This window comes from Sphaerodactylus townsendi, linkage group LG01 (assembly GCF_021028975.2).
Source record: "Sphaerodactylus townsendi isolate TG3544 linkage group LG01, MPM_Stown_v2.3, whole genome shotgun sequence".
Lineage (NCBI taxonomy): Eukaryota > Metazoa > Chordata > Lepidosauria > Squamata > Sphaerodactylidae > Sphaerodactylus > Sphaerodactylus townsendi.
Window position 1 is genome coordinate 65,087,191 of NC_059425.1, and position 18,016 is coordinate 65,105,206.

The window sequence follows — 18,016 nt, forward strand, 5'->3', positions numbered from 1 at the left end:
GGACCCCATCACAAAAAGCAGAAGGCAAAGAGATGGAGAGGCAAAGGGGTGTGTTGTGTGTGGCTGGATATGCAGCTGGTGAAGAGAGGCTAGTTAGCAGCTGCAGCTGTCCTGAGGGGAGAGGGTATGCCATTGGGCCTCCAGGATTCACACTGGAGGTGGGGGCTAGTGGGCTGAAGTTGTGGGGTGGGGCTGCTAGTTGGGAAGAGCCTTAAAACTGTGGTGTGGCATGTACTGTTTGACTGGTTGATGAGAACTGGGAGACTACATTGCAAACAGGAGCCAGGTGAAGAGGAACCATGGCTCCAGGGAAAAGGTGCTACTGCCTCTTCAATAATGGTGATCTTTTGGGGCATACTTAACCTCCATTGGGTTGCCTGGAGGGAGTGATAGGGATGGAACCCAGATCTAGACCAAGCTTACAAGGGACATTTGTGCTCCATGTGCCTCAGGAAGGAGCTAAAATGATTCTTGGAAAATGCGTGTTTTTTTTTTGAGAAACTTTAAAAAAACCTTTCTGTTTAGGATTGGAAATGCTGTGGAGGGAATGTTAATGGACTAGGCTGCTGCATGGTTGGAAAGGAAAACATTGTGGTAAGTTGGATAAATATGTTATGCTGTAAAGTCTTCTGCTAGAATATGGATTCTTGCACTGGTAAATAGTTTGTTGCCATGAAGGAATGCAATAGCCTGAACCATTAGTGGAATGGAAACTTTCCCTCCAAATTCTCCATAAAAATTTCCCAGAGGAGAGAATTCATTTTGTTTAATAATCCCATTCTGAGATGTCCAAAGGATGTCAGCATGGCAAACTTTATATTAGTTTAAGCATCATGACTTCCCAAAGAGAATACTGGGAACTGTAGTTTCAGTTGCTAAGAATTCTTTGGTCTGTAGCCTCTTTACAGCTGTGGTTCCCAGGATTTCCCTGGAGAGAAAAAAGCAACTGTTAAACCAGTATAAGTGTATAGTCAAAACTCTTTGTGCAAACTTCTGTTAATTCTCAGGAAGTAGGATTGGGGTTTCTGCATAGATGTAGATGTGTAGTGGCTACACTGTTGTCTGAGAAACAGTGAGGCCTAAGTTCAAATCCTTATTTGACCATAAAGCCCATAGGATGACCTTGGGGGAATCACTCATTCTCAGCCTAACTTATGTCAATAGTTCTTTGTAAAGATGCAATTAGAGGAGGTAAGACTTATGTATGTCATGATGAAGTCCTTCAAGGAACAGAGGTATAAACAAATAGCCAAGTAATCTCAGCAATTGGGGCTGCCAACCTCCAGGTGGGGCCTGGAGATATCCACAAATTACACCTGATCACCAAATGACATAGATCAGTTCCCATGGAGAAAATGGCTGCTTTGGAGGATGGACTCTATGGCATTAAAGCCTGCTGAGGACCTTCCTTATCCAGGAGGACAATGCAAAGTGACACACACTAAGCTCTGGCAACTCCATATTTATGAACATGTAAATGAAATAATCACTCTATAAAGTCTAGTGCAAAAGCACTTATAAGGCATTAATATGCAATAGTAATGAGAAATACACAATCAAATAATACCAATAACAGCTTGAATTGCTAGTGTAACATAAAGTGACTCCGTCCCTGGAGTATAATAGCCAGAAGAAATAAATTGATTCACATAAATTCATTCATAAATAAGTTCATTCATAAGTTCAATAATGATAATTGGTATACATTCCAGAGCAAAAAGACTCTTGCTCAGACGATCTTCCAAACGTTATCAGTTTCTATCAAATAGAAGGAAAAAATAATAATAAATGATGAACCCTTTCTGGGGGACCTCCAGCTACTGTGGAGTGAAGAGGACATGTATAAACCCGACGGAACCCTAATCTGAGGCTCGGCGCTAAGAGGGTAAATCCGTATGGGCATATATCCAGCATCAAAGGCTCTAGATTCTGAATGCCTTGTACATAATTGACGTTTTCAAGAATACTCTTCTTCAGAGAACTCCTCTTGCAGTATTTTTTATATACAGCCAGATACGCAGGTGTTCTGTAATCATAAGTACAACATAACATGTATCTACATAGTGTAAACAAAGTATACAAATATAATACTCCTATTCATACGTTACTCTGTGCACTGTAAGATTCAATAGTTGACATTCAGGTTTCATAGTAAACTAAAGGAAATAAAAGTATAGAAAAAGGACAGCCATGAACTTTCTCAGCCCCAAATAACTGAAAATTTTTATTTAAATCTTTTTAGCTATCTATGAAAAATACAGGAGGAATAACTAATGTTATTTTGTCTTTAAGCAGGAAAAATTGTTCCATTTCATTACAATATTTCTCTTTCTTCCCCTCCCATTAGGGTCGGGGGTGCAGTGAAAGAAAAATCAATGGTCCAGATTGTTGCATGAATGCAAAAGATTATACAGTAAGTCTTCCAGATCTGTTGGTATTTGCTCTCTCTCAAATTATTTATTGTTAGTGCTTTATTTATTCATTCATTTAAAACTTTTTGATCAGATCCTCAAGGGAGCAAACATGAGAAAACATTTGAATTATTGATTTATTTAGATTTATTCCCTGCCCTTTACAATTGTCTCAGGGTGGGTTACAATAAAACCCCATAATAAAATATCATACAATATGACAATAAAACCACTATAAAAGCAATCTTAAAACTATAAAACATTCTAAACTGAAACTCCCATACAAGCACTCCCAACGTGGGAGGAGTATATAGGACACCTCAAATCCCACCCCATTTGAGTAGGGGGGTTGAATGAGTCAAATTCCTTGGTCTTTGCCAGGTGCCGAAACTCCAAGAGAATAGGTGCCTGGTGGACCTTTAGTGGGAGGGCATTCCTCAGTGCTGGGGTCACTATTAAGAAGGCCCTCTGTGCTGCCCCCACCCCCTCACCTCTAAAGAGGGTGGGAAAGCCAGGCAGGCCTCCCGCTCTGACCTCAGTGTTCAGGCAGGAATGTATGGGCAGATGCTCTCTCTCAGGTACCAGAACCAAAGCTGTTTAGGCCTTTGTAGGTTAGAACCAGCATTTGGATAGGGGCTGGTAATGCATCAGAAGCCACTGCAGATTCCTCAGAATTGGAATGATGTGATCCCATTAAACAACATTTAAAATTATAAATCAATTCAATAAAAACACATAAACATACAACACCAGCCTGGAAACCACACAACATTCCGTACAACACCAGGATCAGCAGATCAAGCCTTTATATTAATCCTGAAGCAAAGCAGAAGATTAGTTGTATAATCTATTTTTCTATTATGAAGTGGTGCTCTGGTCAGTAACAGTGCAACACTGACTCTAGTTCTTGGAGGCTCTCACACCAGAAGGCAAAAAGCAGGAAACTGACAAAGGCCAGTAGGAAATTGACAAATCGAACCATGGTCACTGACATCCCAAAACACTGACATTCCAAAGGGGAGAGGACAGCCAATCAATTTGTAACACTGGGAGAGGACAGCCAATCAATTTGTAACACTGGGAGAGGACAGCCAATCAATTTGAAACACTTGAAGAAAGTTCTGTGGAAAGGGCAAGGATGGGCTGAGACCCTGCATGACTTTTTCTGACAGTGCTGTGGGGGTTAGTGGGTTGGGATGCTCTTAAACTGATGCTGCGGTGTAATCTGTTTATCCCTCCATGATCTGACAAATATATTAAGGAGTTATATGGTCATTGCTATTCAGACAAATATTCCACTTGTTTAAGTTCCTTACTGCTATTTGGGGGGGGGGGATCTACTCAGATAAAAGAGACAGTGTAGTGCAATGGTTAGAATGCCAGAATAGGATCTGGGAGACCCAGGTCTGAATCCCCTCTTCTTCCCCAGAAATTGGTTGGGTGATCTTAGGCCAGTCTCACTCTCTTTCTCTTAGCCCTACTCACTACATAAGGTGGTTGCTGTGAAAGTAAAATGGAGGAGAATGCTTCTTCAAGGCCCTTGTGATCCCATTGGGAAGAAAAGCAGGGTATAAATATTTAATCAAATTAAAAATGAAGATCAAGGTCCTAGGACATACTAATTCTATTTGTTAGGCTAATATGTATTAATTTCTTTTTGGAATGAAAGGAAAACATTCTTGGTTAAAAGAAGAAAGAACAATCTTCTTCAGCAGTGAGGTCAATAGATATCTGTTTGTCATTGGTAGGCAATGGTATCATCAGCTCTCTTCAACACTGCTGAGTTCCAGCCTCTAGACCCTACACAGGAGCCTATATTCCCACCAGAGTTGCTGGTAGGTACATTTTTTCCTAACATTATTCTGGAGACATTTCTCCTCTAGGGAAAATTCTGGTGCCCTTGTTAATTTTTGCATATAGATTAAGGACATTATTATAGCCAATACTGTCGCAATAGACGTCTGATTTGTTCACGTATACTGTCATCATGGCGGGAGTTGAGTGTATAAAGCTCTGAAGCATATTTTCTTTTAAAAAGGAATCACACGGGATCCTGATTCAAACCAGGATTATGGCCCAGAGATAGAGGAGTTTTTTTCTATCTGTCCCAATGTGGAATGATTGGCACCTCCTTTTAGTTGCATCAGCAGAAAAGCATCAATTGAGTTAAATTTGTTGTTTCTTGTTTTGACACTTACTTGCTTGAGTTGATTGTATTTCACCCCCTCCTCCTCCTCATTTTATTTGGAAAGAATGTATTTTAGTGACAAGTGGTGTGTATCTATACATCAGAATCCCCTTTTTGCAGGAGAGGACACTGAATACGAAGTGACATAGACTGGTGAAGACAATTTAAATATTTTACATCCCTTTGGGGTCAGTTTTCAGCAACTCCCAAACTATAGGAGGGATGTCACTATGATGATGCAAGATTATTGTGTCACAAGAATACAAGGTCTTATTGTCTTTTCTTTTTTATTTTTGCTCATGCCTTATCATAGGGGTGTAAGTATAATTTATTTTTAGGGTCCCCTCCCACGTGCCCTATGGGCTTGACACAAAAATGCAAGTTGTGGCATAGCAAGAATAAACACAGCCCAGATTCCTTTCTCTAGTCAGTTTTTCACTTGTGGTGATATGAAGTGTCATCAAGTTGCAGACAATTTATGGTGACCCTGAAGGGTTTTCAAGGTGAGAGACATTTAGAGGGGACTTGCCATTGCCTGCCTCTGTGCAGCAACCCAAAACTTCCTTGGTGGTCTCCCATCCAATTACTAACCAGGGCGAATCCCATTTTGCTTCAAAAATCTGATGAGATTGGGCTAGCCTGGACCATCTAAGTCAGGACAGTAGTTCATGAGTAAAGCTAAATCCAGTGTTATTTTCACAGATCCACAAAAACAACCCTCAGAAACAGCTGTGCTTCAAGGGTGAACGGGTGATGTGGTTTCAGCCCTCAACACTCAAGGAACTAGTGGCCCTCAAAGCTGAGTATCCCAATGCCAAGCTTGTGGTAGGGAATACTGAAGTGGGTAAGAGCAAGAACTAAATCCCTGCTTGACTTTTCAACCACAATGATTTTAATTGACTTTCAGCCCAATCCAGAGAGGTGGCAAAAGGAGTCCTGGGAGCAACAGTGGCTCGCGCCAGCATGTTTACCCAGTGGCACTTATCCTGGTGGAGAGAGCAAATTGGGACCATATGTCCCAATTCGGCCCCTGCGTTCTGCAGAGGCCAACCTACTGGTGATCCCCGGCCCCTCTATGATGCGGCTGGCCTCCACGCGGGCCAGGACGTTTACGGCACTGGCCCCGGCCTGGTGGAACACCCTTCCTCCAGCTGTCCGGGCCCTGCGGGACCTGGGTGAGTTCCGCAGGGCCTGCAAGACTGTGTTGTTCCACCGGGCCTTTGGAGTGTCCAGCTGCTGAACGGTGCCCCCTCACTGCTCTGTGCCTGGGACAGTTACATCAGGGTCCCCTCATACTGAGGGGCCCCACCGCCCCCCCTCATGGGGGAAGGTTTTAAATTGGGGTTGGACACCTCTTGTTGTTATTATGTATTATGGTTATTCGCTGTTTTTATGAGTTTTAAGCTATTTTATGGGATGGAGCTTATGTATTTATATTTGTATGACCGCTCCTGTTGATGTTCAAATAATGTTGTTCACCGCCCGGAGCCCTTCGGGGATCGGGGGGTATATAAATTTAAGAAATAAATAAAATAAATAAATAAATAAAGATTCTGGTGGGTGGGTGTCACACAGCTCCAACCTGGAAAAGCCCACCTCTCTGAAGCAACACTGCATAGGAGAGAACATTGCAGCAGCAGGGGTTGGGCCAGGGGCATTCTGGGGGTGAGCCAGCTTCAGTTGGCATCTATTGGGCTTCTAGCCCAGGAAAACCCACCCTGCTCCCTGGCTGCAGACATGCAATTGAAAAGTGTAAGCCTGTTTGGTCTATGTTGCTATTTGGGTAGCAGGAGATTTTTTGAATTTCCCTCCTACCTACATCACCTGAAACTCCTTTGGAGTTGGTGCGTCACCACCTTCGTCATGCTGTCCCCGTCTGCCGCAGAGCTTCCCTTCCCCATCTGGATTGGGCTGTTTGTCACATACTACAAGTTTGGTCTGGCCTATCAGTTAAATCATACTACAAGTTTGGTCTGTTTGTCACATACTACAAGTTTGGTCTGGCCTATCAGCCTATCAGTTAAAATACCCTTGCAACAACTCTGCTGTCTTTTTGAGACTATACTGGTAATTGCGCTGTTTGGATGGAGACTTTAAAAAGTGGTGCTCTGAAGTAAAATGGCAGTGTGTACGTATGGTTGTAGGATGTGTGTGGTGAGGTGAAATGAACCAAAACGTGACTGTGTATAACTTTGATATGAAATGATTCTCTTTGCATGGCTATCTGAGGCCTGATTTAAATGTGATAGTGGCTGAGGCAAAAGCCCATGAGCCTTTGAACTTTGAACATCATCTCATTCAAACTGGGCTGCTATCCATGCAAAGCAGCCAGTGACATGTTTAAGTATGGCGTGAATATCAGAAGATGCTATAAGAAATTACAACATTGTGTCCCTTCCTTCTGGGGTTGTGGTGAATTGATCATATGCCCCTTCTGTGTCAGGTATTTGTTCCAGTACATGGGATGTTTGGATTTTCTTTACAGCCATTAGACGCTACACAATTTGAGTGAGTGAAAACCTTGCATGTTGCAAGTGAAGGGTATGTAGTAGCCAAACCAATTAGATTTTATGAAATCCTTCCTGAATTTGTCTGTGTCTCAAGGGCTTATTCCCTAATGTAAAGACACACTCTATAATGTAGTGATACCTATTGAAACAAAAGTGTTATTTATTATTATTATTATTATTATTTTATTAGATTTTTATACCGCCCCATCAAACTTGCTGAATATGAGGGAAAATTTGATTGGTCTTTGACTGAAAAATTCATTACTAGCCCATGCAAATTTCATCACTGGTCAGTATCAGAGAAAGCCACATATCTTCACTTTAGGGCTGATTTTGCACTCTCTGTTGGCACGTGGAATGCCCTGATGCAATCAGGTGTTTTGTCCCTGGTGCTGCTGCGTGGCTGCCATGTTTCTGCTCTGGAGCTGCCCCGCAGCTTTGCTCCACAAATTTCCTGAACTGCAAAGGTTAGGTACTTTTGAAATGCCCCTTTGTGGCTCCTGAGGCTTCCATTGCCGTGCAAAACTCCTCCATAGTAGAAACGGGGTCAGTTTTCCCACCTCGCTGCTCTGGCCCGCCTCACCAATGGCTGAGAAAAAATGGAGGGAGAAACCTGATTTTTAGAAAGGAGGGAGAAACCTTGGGCAGAAAAGGGGCGTGTGCAGGTGTCTCGAAAGGGAGGGAGGCGATTCTCTCGCACGTTCAAGGATTTTAGATTTAGATTTTAGACTGGGGGGTGGAGGATGGTGATCCCGTCGCACACACAAGGATTTTAGACGGGGAGGGGGGTGAGGGCGTCGATTCTCAGTGCCTGTTTTGTGTTCAGAATCATGTAAAACTAAAATAATGAAAGTGAGTGGGGGGAATGGGGCAAGATTCAGCCAATCCGAACGCAGGAAATGGAGGCTGCTTGCTCATGCATGAAAGAGACTACAGGTGCTTAAGAGGTGCTTATGGTATAGCCCCGGGCTTGTGTGGAACCATTTGGGGCTTCCCGCATTGGCCCTAACTCGACCGAAGGAAAGAGCCGGGCAGCAGTGAGGAACTACAAGCATGGTGAGAAGCCCCGCAGCAGGTACACTTCCCGGATAAGCCACGGAGCATTTAGAAAGTTCAAAGTCAGCCTAGGAGTCATGAAACTGTTGCAGAAATAGTCTTGTTTTGATTGGGAAACCTGCTAGTTCTGGTTGCCTGCCATGTGAGCACTGACCTCATTGGATTTTTGTTTTCTTAAGGTATTGAAATGAAGTTAAAGAACATGCTGTACCCAGTGATAATAGCACCAACTTGGATACCAGAAATGAGCTCCATTCATCACACAGAAGAGGGTAAGTAACAACCTATTTACTGCCTGAAGGAATTGGGAAAGAGTTCCAGGAATCTGCAAGCATTGCCGGGTATTACAAAGGTCTCCTGGTGTTTGTTTGTTTTTTCCTGCCACCCAAATGTTTTGATTGTTATCTATTTGAGCAATTTGAAACAAAAATACAATGGAAATTATGTAAGTTTAGTGACTAATAATTCATTTAAGGCTTCATTTCTATCAATTGGGTAGAACTTTTCCTCCTATGTTGTGCTTGCTGTACAAAATTTGTAAAGCAGAGAACTGGAGTTGGGATTCATTTTGCATATGCCTACCATGGTTGGTTCTTTCAGACGTATATATGACCACACTGGAAGCCATGTGACAACACTGATGATGACATCCCAGGGCATACCAAATTTCCCCCCCCCCCCCCCCCCCCCCAATCTCAAGGAATTTCTCAGTCTGAAGTTGGCAGCCCTAGCTGCACCAGAGCATTGTACCCCAAACAAATATTGAGCATAGGACAGTAAGGGAAGGGCCTCAGCTACTCAGGCTTCTATTTCCATATGAAACGTTGTTCTCTGTTGCTTTTGCATATGACCCCTTCAGGACATCAATAGCACAGAGGCCTACAATACTTGTGATTCATGAAGTTGAATTCAGGACCATTTTGAACAGTGAACAGGGAAACAAGGGCATCAATGTATTAATGGCTCCATTTGGCTGGGTAGGTCTGTCTCTCCCAAATCTACCCCATATTACATTTTACTGCTGCTGACAGGACATATTTATTTATTATTAGATTTGTACCTTCCCCTTCCCCTCACAGGCTCAGGGTAGCTAACAGTATTTAAAAATAACTAACAGTTAAAAGCCAAAAAGCAGAACAACACAATTATACCAACCCCTACCATGCCGACTATGTAATTTCTCAGGCATCGAGGGGAAGAGATGGCTGATGTCAAGTAACAGATGGGGATGAGGATAGGGAAGGGGGATGGAAAACCGTAGCTGCCTCAACTGTATGCCTGGTCTGTCTTACAGGCCCTCTGGAATTGCGCTAAGTCCCTCAGGGCCCAGGCAGATCATTCCACCAGGCTAGGGCCAGGGAAGAAAATGCCCTGGCCCTGGTTGAAGCTAGCCAGATATCTTTTGGGTCAGGGACCACCAGTTGATTTTTGTTTGCTGAGTGAAGCACACTTCAAGGGACATAGTGGGAGATAGTCCTCTAGGTACGCTGGTCTCTTACCATTTAGGGGCCTGAAGGTAAGTACCAGAACCATGATCCAGTACTCCACCTGGAGCCACTCAAGCTAGCGGAACACTGGTGTAATATGCAATCACCATGGGGTCCTGTGCTAGTTGGAGCTTCTGGAGCAAGTGCAAAGATAGCCCTGCTTAAAGCAAGTTGTAGTAAACAAGTGTAGAAGTCACCATTGCATGAATCACCACAACTAGGTTGGTCTGAGACAGATAGGGAGCTAGTTATTTTGCTTTGTGAAGATGGTGAGCTACATGTGTCCCTTGAGTCTCCATTGACAAGGAGGCTTCAAGGAGCACCCCAGGCTCCTGACTGTTGATGCAGTAATCATCTGCTTGCCATCCAGGACTGGCAACTGGCACTCCCCACTTGGTCCCCCCCAAGCCCAGCCACTGGACCTCCACCTCAGCTGGAGTTAACTTCAGCTAGCTGTCTTACAAGCATTTCACTACCACGCCTAAGCAGCTGGCCAGATTATCTGGGGTGGCCTCCGAATGACCATCTATCAGCATATGTAGCTGGGTGAAGTGAGCATACTGATAACACTCTAGCCTAAACCTCTGGATCAGTGTGAACCTGAGCATGTTCAAAAGGCTTTTTTAAATGGGTCTCTCTTGTCTTTCTAGTTGTAGTAACACCATGTGATACATACATACACCGTCTTGATGAGTACATTCAGTACAAGCCATGTCCATCATCCATGTAGTTCTTATAAGAGGAAGATATCCATCCTGCAGTGCATGATGCATGTGTGTCTGAATTGACACACATCCATATATCACAAAGGGATCCAGTCTATTTCAGTGATGCATTAATTCATGTATATATGGACTATACTTCCTTGTGCATGGCAAGGATTGAAAATGGCTCAGAAGTAAAATTCTGGCATATTGACAACTTTACTGTTTCACTAACTATGATCTCTGATGTCCCAGTGTTACTGTTACACCACTAAATACATGAGATGGACATAAAACTCTGAACTCTTCTAACATTCCAAAACTTAGTCACCAAGATTTTAAAAAACCCTCAAAGTGCTAGTGCCTCTATCTTACAATACAGCTATTGGTCTAATCCATCTGGTTTTTGCTCTTTCAGGAATCACCTTTGGTGCCTCTTGCACTTTGAGCCATGTGGAAATGGTTCTACGGAAGGCTGTGGCCGATCTTCCCTCTTACAAAACAGAGGTGTTCTTGGCTGTCCTAGAACAACTGAGATGGTTTGCAGGGCCTCAAATCCGAAATGTTGCTGTAAGTACTTGCAAGTAGTGGGAAAGATAAATAAGAAGGAATCAAAATTGAGTGAGAGGAAATCTTCTTATTTGGGATTCAGCTTGAGCCAGGACTGATGGGTTTCATACTGAGAACCTGTCAGTATGCCTCAGCCCAGAGAACATGTGAAGTGCCTCTCTACAAATGCATATTTTTCTTGCAAGATCTGCTACAGCTCCGGAGAACACTGATGTCACTTCCAAGAAAACCAAATTTTACTGTAGAATTTCTGGCCATTCCTAGATAGGTCTGTGATCACTTCTGTTTTTTTTCCCCCTGGGAATGATGTCAAGCTGTCACCAGTGGCTCCCCCCCCCCCCCCCGCCGTCTCCAGCTCTTTGCCAGTGAAGAGTTTCTGCAATGAAAATGGGGGTGATTTTTTTTAGCAAATTTCACTCTCTTGCGACATATACTTCTTCCTGCTATTCCAGGAGGTCTGCTGTCCCATTAGCAGCATCTGGAGGGACATAATGTGCTGCACCAGGGTACAGAAGACATGGACGTTACTTTTTGTTGTTGGAAATCCTTTCTGTCAGCAGAAATTTGTGGTGGATACAAGTCTGTAGGGGGAAGATACATAATTAGTTTTAATGCAGTTTTTAAAAAGCTGTTTAATCCCAGCTATTGTTGCCAGGCTGGGATTTAGGATACTCAGGATCTTTCAAACTTTTAACTTAATTTTTAATCTGAATATTATTTCAATGAATAAGGTTGATTAGGATTCACTCCGTACATTCTCTTTTTTTTACTAATGACATAGAGAATCACAATTGAAATTAAAATTTTAGAATTGAGTAAATTCAGTGATGAAGTTGTAAATCAAAAGAGGTCTAAAACTTAACACAGTGCTATATTTTTAGATTTCAAATGATTACTATTATTCAGATCAGCACTTCATGTTCATTCCCTTTTTGGAGACAAGTTAAAATATCTGCTGAGAACCTGAGGGCAGAGGATGGACTGAACATCCAGCTAAAGGCAGTATTAAACATCTTTGAATAATGAATTAACACATGATAGATAGCACAGCCCAAACTTGCCATTTGTTAATTTATTAATTTTGAATAATAGCATATCATGTATATATGAGCAGAGAATTGCAAATTAATGCAGAGGGATTGATTCAACCCTTCTCCAAAAAAACATTCCTTCAGATTAAGGAATCTTTCTCCAATTTAAGTGGCTCTTCCATTGGCCAAAGAACCACTTAAATTGGAGGAAGGCTCCAGACTTTGTTTTTTTTAAAATTTATTGAATTTAAGAAATTGGATTACAATAGAAGATAATAGAAAAGTACAATACAATTAATTTGATAAAATTAAAATAACTCACCCAATTGAGAGTTTCATATTACGTAATCTTAGATGATCTATAGAACTTCACATTTCTAATTCTAGAAGTAAAGTACACTGAAACATTTTTAAAGGACTTGTAAAATAAGTGCACATAAGTGCTCTAGACTTTGTTTCAGTGCTATCTTCTGAACTTGATTTCTAAATTGTGCATGTTGTATCTTTGACCTCAGGCTCTTGGGGGAAATATAATGACTGCAAGTCCAATATCTGACCTAAATCCTGTGTTTATGGCAAGTGGGAGCAGGCTGACTTTGGTGTCAAATGGTAAGCTACTCTACATTTTGGTGCATGGTGCGTTGTCATCAGTAATTTCCTTGTCTTCCTTAATTAAGACAAAAAGCCTTTTTATGGTAGCAGCTGTAGTAGTTTGTAGTAGCAGGACAAAACGTGAGTCCAGTAGCACCTTAAAGACTAAAAAAATTTCCCAGGGTATTAGCTTTCCCCCTTCCAATGGGAAATGTTTCCCTTTGCAGAAGGGAACTATTCCATCCAGGCTTCAAAACAAACAAACTGCCCAACAAAACTTTAGGAGTCTTCATTTTATCTTATTTTACTTGTGGTATAGCTGTAATTGAGAGTCAGCAGGGTGTTGTGGTTAAGGTGTTGGACTAGGACCTGTGAAACCCAGGTTTCCTCATGGAATGGAAGCTTGCTGGTGACCTTGGGCCACTTTGAGCCCTGACCCTGGCTAGTACTTTCAGGGTCATGACACAGAGTTAGTCAATGGCAAACCACTTCCAAATGTCTCTTGCCTTGAAAACCCCGTGGGGTTCCCAAAAGTCATCTGTAATTTGATAGCTAACACCCCCCCTGTAATTGCTAGACTTTATTTTCCCATAAGCATAAACTGTTTAAGGCCTCTTCTTTTGCAAACAAAATGCCAGCTGTGCTTCTGAGAATGATAATTGCTGGTATGAGAGGGAGAGGATTTGCTTATACATTCCACTTATTGTGTTCCCTCTCTTCTTTCCTTACAGAGGGCAGCAGGACTGTCAGGATGGATGAAACATTCTTTACTGGCTATAGAAAGACTAAACTAAAGCCTGAGGAAATACTGCTCTCAGTTGAGATACCCTTCAGCAGGAAGGTGAGGTGATGGGCAGAATATGAATTGTTTTAGAATGCTGAATAGAAACTAACTGGCTATGCTTTACTGAGAAGACAAATAGCAAAAATCCACCTGTTCTTGAAAGCCTGTTATGGTCAGAATATTTTACGGGAGTGCAAAAAATCCGAATAAAGTGGTCTTTAGATACAGAATTTATTTCCTAAAAATCTTAGTTTCCATTAAAAAAAAATCAAGTGTTTGACTGTCAGGATATGCTTGACAGCCTGTTCAGAATTCATCCTAAGAGCTAGTGGGTCCCATAGCATAATTTAGAATGGAGTGTTGGCCTGTATCCTCCCACTACACTAAGCAAAGTTTGAAGTATTTCTCAAGCCAAAGGATCCTTCTTCTTTTTTTTTTTGAAAAAAGTTTGTTAATGCAAGTGGGTCTTCTTTGCATGGAAGAACCACTTGTTTTGGAGAAATTGGAGTAAGGATCCTCAGGAACTTCTTCCAACCTAAGATAGGATACTATCTACTGATCACATGAACTTATGCTTGCCATCAACTTGCTGAGGGTGGCGGATCACCCACCCCCAGTTCCTATTGCCTGCAGGTGCTACAACGGCCAATGGGGAAAAAAATCATTGCCATTGGCATGAAAATGTTACTTCACTTCCAGCGAAAAGCTGGCCGTGACATTACTCTGCTGTAGGAACTGATGGAAACGATAGTTTCTTCATAGAGTTCCTGTAATTTTCTAGAATGGTGTGATGTCACTTTCAGTGATACAATATCATTGCCCAACTGTGCCCTCCATGGCCCTCTCCCTCCAGTCTCCTGCCAGTTGCCAGCTGGCTGGAAGTCCTACGTGAAATTACTCACTATGAAGCTAAAATAAATTTGGATTGTTTCTGAGTATTGCTGCACCCTCAGAAGAGAATCTCTGGTCTGGTTTTCTTTCTGAACCTTCATAAAAAATAGTGATAAATTTACCATTTTAATTCTTACAGTGGGATAATTAATTTTTTTCTCATTCTGTTTGCCAGTCTGGGTATCCTCATTAAAAATGCTCCTCCTCACACATATAGAAATATGCGTATAGAAAATGACATTATGTCCTGCCAGTTCTAAGACTGACATTAAAACCTGTGGACAAGTTTGCAGCTTCATGCCATTTTCAACATCCCAAAGTGGGCTTGAAGCACTAAGAACTGTGTTAGCTGTTCAGTCGCAAAAGCTGCACTGCTTTCTTCCCATTAAAACAGCTTCTGTTTGCTCACTTTCCAAACCTGCTTACTCAGATAGGCCTCGCCTTGCAACCTGAACATGGTGAGGGAGGGGAATTCCTGTGGCCTGTAGAGTAAAGCAAAACAATCAAAGTAACAGGATACAGTGTTGAAAACAGCATTGTCATTATGATTAATATTAGGTTGAAGGTTCACCAGAAGTCATGCACATTGGACAGAAATGTTATAGAAATATCTCCTTCTCTCATCCCCACCAATCCCCCCTCCAGGATTCTGTAAGCTCTCAGCAGCTCAAAAAGGCTGATCTCTCTCCTCTTTTTTTCTGTGAAGTAGCTCTCAGCTGTTTACCATTTTCATACTTTGTTTAATGGACTCTAAAATATGGTGCAGGATTGTTACAAGAGCTTGTCAGACATTAAGAGATGGGAAATATGTCAAGAGGTGATGCATAAAGGCTGACATGAATGGGAGGCCACCAAGGAGTACCAGGGTCATGACACAGACGCAGGCAATTGCAAACTACCTCAGGATGTTCCTTGCCTTGAAAACCTATGGGGTCGCTGTAAGTCATTTGTGACAATGGCAAAAAGGAAAAAAGTCCTGATGTGTTAAAGCAAGTTCTAAGAGCCAGTATATACATGAGGGGAGAAAGATGTGCATGATTAGGTTTTTTAAAAGCTAATTACCAACTCCTAGGCTGCTGTGGAGAACAAGGAAGGTTACTGAGATTAATCACCTCAGAGTAACAGGAACATTTAGTCATCTCTTGTCATGCTTCTTAAATAATTTTTTCAAAGTTTCAGTTTGCTGCATGGGAAGAAAAAGAACCCTGGTGTTCCATCCTGGTCCATTCCTGCACATGTGTTGCTTTCAACACTGTTTGACTTAATATTGCTTCCATATCCTGATATCATACAATGAAAAGCAGGTGTCCTGATTTAGTACTACTCTTTTTTCCATACAAATAGAATTGATTGTGCTTATTGTAATGATCTCACTATGATCCAAATGAGGAACCCAGGACCAACTTCTTCTTGGCCTAGGGTGAATATTTCTCAGCATTCAAGCAGGCTTCTCGGCGAGAGGATGATATTGCTATAGTGACCTGTGGAATGAGAGTCTTATTCCAAGAACGAACCAGCAGAGTACAAGAGATTAAGTTGAGCTATGGGGGGATGGCTCCCACAACAGTGCTGGCTACGAAAACTTGTCAAGAACTCATTGGCAGGTAAGAAAAACTGTCTTATGTTGCAGAATAAGCTAATGTTGTGGGATAGCACTGAAGTGGGAGCTCATGAAAAAACAGAAGCATGTCACAAAAAAGGGCCCCTGGCAGACTAACTGCCTGAGTTGGCCACACTGATCTCACAGCAATGCCATTATTCTCTGACAATAACTCCCCTAGGCCTCCTTCCTGCTGCTGAAATCTGATCCAAAATCATATATAATCTTCATGACTTTCTCAGGTTCATAAACCTCCAGACTGACCAGGGCCCCTTGAATGTTCTCTCCATCCTTCCCTCCCGGTGGCTGTGCAAGGAATGAACACAGCTTGAGGCCTTGTACCACATGAACTGTGAGAAAAGGGAAACTTTTCACTAATGGAAGAGTTAATTGTTATTTGTTTATTCATCTGCAGGGAGTGGAAAGAAAAGCTTTTGCAAGATGCCTGCGCCCAGCTGGCAGGCGAGATGCATCTGTCTCCTTCAGCTCCAGGTGGCATGGTGGACTTCCGACGAACTCTCACACTCAGCTTCTTCTTTAAGTTCTATCTCACTGTGCTTCAGAAATTAAGTATAGACCTCAATGGTAATGTGAGTGCTTTGATTATCTTTCCAGTGTGAAGACTCAGCCCTAGTTCACAACGTGCAGAGACAAAGATTGTTCCTATTGAGTTCTAGCAAGCGTTAGAAGTTGAACTTTTTCCTCGGATGAGGAAAAATGCATCACATAATCTCTTTGCCACTGCTGTTTCCTCAGTGAAGGACCTATTGAATTTTTAGATCTGTTTCTACTGATAATCTGCTATAGATTACCCAGATAACTGAGTAGTAAACAGTGCCTCTTTTGGTAGAGAAGGCTACCAAAAGGAATTTATGTGTCTCTAGTTCTTCTAAGAATATAAAGGCAGGACCTGAATGACAACTACTACTGTTCAGGGGATACTTCCATAAAGGTCCAAAGGAAAAGGGAAGTGGTGAAGAAAACAACACACCTGAGAGGAGGAGGAAAGTTCCCCTATTCTCAAATAATTTGGAGTAAAGCACACAGTGGGCTAAACAGGAAACGTTTGTGGTGCAGTCCTAAGTACACTTTCCTGGGAGTGACTCATTGAAAAGATCTGTGTAGGATTCTGAGTATACCTGCTGTCGTTGCAGTGCAATCATATGCAGAATTATTCCAGTCAAAACCTATTACAATCAATTGATAAGACTGCACTACTTATCTCATAGACAAGTCAGCATTTATGCATGCACTCCTTACCCCGTGGCTGAGAAGCAGTCAGTTCACTAACTTTGTTCCAGTGGGGTTTTTGTGTTTGCACCATTCTTTTTTTCCTCACAGTGTTCTGCTTCTCTGTCCAACTAATCCACCTTTTTGTCACCCCACCGCCTCTTTGTTATTGTTGTTGCCATGCAATCTCCACTGGGGTGGGGTGGGGGCTTTTGCCTAGAGATAGATCACTGAAAAGCCTTGTCAATTTTACCAGGTTCACTGCTGCAGTCTACCATTCCAGCAGAAGACTTTAAAAATGAGATTTAAAAAAGAGAAGCTAATGGGGGAAACCTCCTCTAAACCTTTTGATGATAGTTGGTAGAGTGAGAGGAACTATTGTGGGATGGATGGGAGAAGGCAGGGAGGAGCAAGAAAACCCGAGGAAATGCTAACACATATGGATTTCCTTTGCTTTCCCTGTGAAGGGAGAAAAAAGGTCACACTTCAATAGCTTTCAGAAACTGTGGGGATTCTTTGATCTGAGAGTGGGGCAAGTGTCATAGAGGGGAAAACATGTGTAACCAAGAATCAGATTTGAAGGGAATGTATGCTTAAAGCAAAGGAGACCACATGTGCATAAATGGCCAAATGGGTTGCTTTCCCAACTGAACGAGCAAATAGCATAGGGAGAATCTGATGCCAGAAACATAAAAAAAGAGTAACACTCTTGTACAAATTACTTCTATAAAAAGTTTATTTTAAATCTTCCCTATAGGATTAAATTAATCTGGAGTTTTATATTTGTTTTTCCAGAACAATCTTGACGAAGTGGTCCCATCTAGGTATACAAGTGCCACTGAATTATACCACAAGGATCCTGTTAACAATGTACAAGTTTTCCAAGTAAGTAGGAAGAATCCAGTAATCAAGATGAGATAAGGCACATGTGAATTGCCACGAGGTGGAGTTGCTGATCAGGGT

General features: G+C 42.1%; 1 protein-coding gene across 2 annotated transcripts in view; it reads left to right on the forward strand.

The window, feature by feature from the left end:
- XDH (xanthine dehydrogenase) overlaps positions 1-18,016 on the forward strand; it is a 62,814-nt gene that overhangs the window by 14,319 nt on the left and 30,479 nt on the right. For both annotated transcript variants that reach the window (XM_048509174.1, XM_048509259.1), the window contains exons 7-17: positions 526-594; positions 2,348-2,413; positions 4,160-4,246; positions 5,302-5,443; positions 8,345-8,437; positions 10,775-10,926; positions 12,473-12,566; positions 13,280-13,389; positions 15,643-15,827; positions 16,239-16,413; positions 17,849-17,938. In XM_048509174.1, the coding sequence (XP_048365131.1) occupies positions 526-594; positions 2,348-2,413; positions 4,160-4,246; positions 5,302-5,443; positions 8,345-8,437; positions 10,775-10,926; positions 12,473-12,566; positions 13,280-13,389; positions 15,643-15,827; positions 16,239-16,413; positions 17,849-17,938 (1,263 nt within the window). The remainder of the gene's footprint in view (positions 1-525; positions 595-2,347; positions 2,414-4,159; positions 4,247-5,301; positions 5,444-8,344; positions 8,438-10,774; positions 10,927-12,472; positions 12,567-13,279; positions 13,390-15,642; positions 15,828-16,238; positions 16,414-17,848; positions 17,939-18,016) is intronic.